The sequence below is a fragment of the Cryptomeria japonica genome, chromosome 7, assembly GCF_030272615.1.
Source record: "Cryptomeria japonica chromosome 7, Sugi_1.0, whole genome shotgun sequence".
In the NCBI taxonomy this organism is placed as follows: domain Eukaryota; kingdom Viridiplantae; phylum Streptophyta; class Pinopsida; order Cupressales; family Cupressaceae; genus Cryptomeria; species Cryptomeria japonica.
In genome coordinates this window covers 382599230-382601229 of record NC_081411.1, presented here as the reverse complement: position 1 = coordinate 382601229, position 2000 = coordinate 382599230, and the positions used below count along the sequence as shown (strand labels likewise).

General features: G+C 39.5%; 1 protein-coding gene across 1 annotated transcript; it reads left to right on the top strand.

Annotated features, from left to right (window-relative positions):
- The first annotated feature begins 806 nt into the window (after window positions 1-806).
- On the top strand, window positions 807-1641 carry LOC131856293 (uncharacterized). The gene has a single exon (XM_059207870.1). It carries the CDS (start codon window positions 885-887, stop codon window positions 1461-1463), a length of 579 nt encoding a protein of 192 aa, XP_059063853.1. The 5' UTR covers window positions 807-884; the 3' UTR covers window positions 1464-1641.
- Window positions 1642-2000: the final 359 nt, after the last annotated feature.

Below are 2000 nucleotides of genomic sequence, written 5' to 3'. Positions count from 1 at the left end.
ATTATTTTTTCCTCTCCAATTTGTTGCATATGATGGATGTAAACGATTGAACGTGGAATACTCTATCACTAACACTTTAATGTTGAGATTTTAGAGAGTTAAAAGTTATCTTTATCTATATACCTAAACATATTTCCTCATATCTATGATTTATTATGTCTACTATTATGCGACATGTTCTAGACATTTATTCCCCACCTTCATCCTATATTGCCTTGTCCTTGACAAATTTTGTCAGCATGAGATCAATCTCTCACATCCACACATTTGATTCACTTAAAAAATAAATAAATAAATTCGATTATTAGCCCCCACTTCTTTCTCATCATGAACCAACTCAATACATGTCTCATTCAATTGATTCCAATATTTTAATCCAAACAATAGGCAACTATCTTTCATCTATTAAAATCAACTAAAATTATTTATCTATATTATTTTTTAGTTCCAAAATTTTATTCGATGGTATATCCATACACTTAAATTCATTACCTTGTATATCAGGCCCAAGTTTGGTAAAAGAATCCACCTTGTATGCAGTATCACATTGACGGAGGGTGTCTACTTGTACCCGGGCCCGGGTCATGCTCCTACCCTAATTACAATGTTGGGGTTTATATTTTAAAGAGGGAAGCTTGCTGGTTGGACGGCTTTTCTGTTATTTTGTCGTTTCCATGTAATAAATACCGGGCGGCGCTGTATACGATTTTTAAGAAACATTCGACATTGAATCGCAATCGACAGTTTGGAGAAGTGCCGGTAAAGAAGTCCCATGTCCTCTAAATTATATTAGCCCTTGAGGGGGATTATGGAACAAGATCCACCAATCTGCAACATCTTGTGTTCTATTCCTGTGGAGCCCTGATTTCAGTCTGGATCTGCCCATGGACAATTACATGTACAGGCCCACGCCTCAGCCGCAAGAGCAGCAAAAGGAATTGGCAAACTGTAGAAAACGAAATCCCTCTGTGGAAGACAGCACACGAATAAGCATAATGTCCAAGAAGATGAAGCTACACAAGAACGAAGAGGATGTCATAAATTGTACCAAAAGCTCAAATTGCACCTCTTCCCAAGGGCACGGATCTGACGGGACAAATCGATCGTCGTCGGCAGTGTTCAATACCCTCGCAAACGCGTCCAACGCCAACAAAAGCGCTCAGTCCAGATTGCTGCCCTCGCCAACCAAAGCAGTTAACTGGCGGCTCGCTTGTTTTCTGGCCAGTGAATACCTCTCCCGCGGGACATTGCTGGGGAAACCATGGCCAATGAAGGATTCGAACGGCATCCCTGGGGAAAATGCCACTGCTCAGCCGAAGAAGAAGCTCAGAGGAGACGTCTTCGCCAGAGAAAAGGAAGCTATTTACTCTACTCTCACCGCCAATTTCCTCCGCTCCGATGACATTCAGATACCTGACATTTTCAATCCTTCACAGTTGGCCGCTTGGCTCGGATTCAAATGACCATTCCGCGCAAACCTTGCAATGAAAAGTGCAAAATGTGGATGTCCTATTTTGTGGTGTAAGATCCCTTAACGATTGCTATTGTCTTCATGTCCAGGAGGAGAAACTTCCTCATATATTTTCTTTTTAGGTTATCTGTTGTGGCAGATTTTTGTGTATGTAAGGAGGCTTTCGATGTTCAGACAATTGGCAGATTCGGAACCCATAAATACATTTATGAACGTGCTAATGAGACTATGGACTCTCAAAATAATATAATTTCCGTTTCGAATGTTGATTTTTCTTTTGTTGCAGAGGCGAATCAAAACTTAAGTCTTTTCACGTATAGAAGATCAGAGGTTCTAATCAGAAGAGTTGCCCCTATAAACCATTCTCGTACTCTTAGAAATATAGCGAGAATACAGCATACGGTGTTTCATTGAGAATGTTTATGAGATAGTAGAGAACGTTTATGAGATGGTAGTTTTTTTTTTTGTTATTTTTATTTTTGAAGTGTTGATCTGTTATTCAATTTGATAATGAGCACTCTATTCTCAA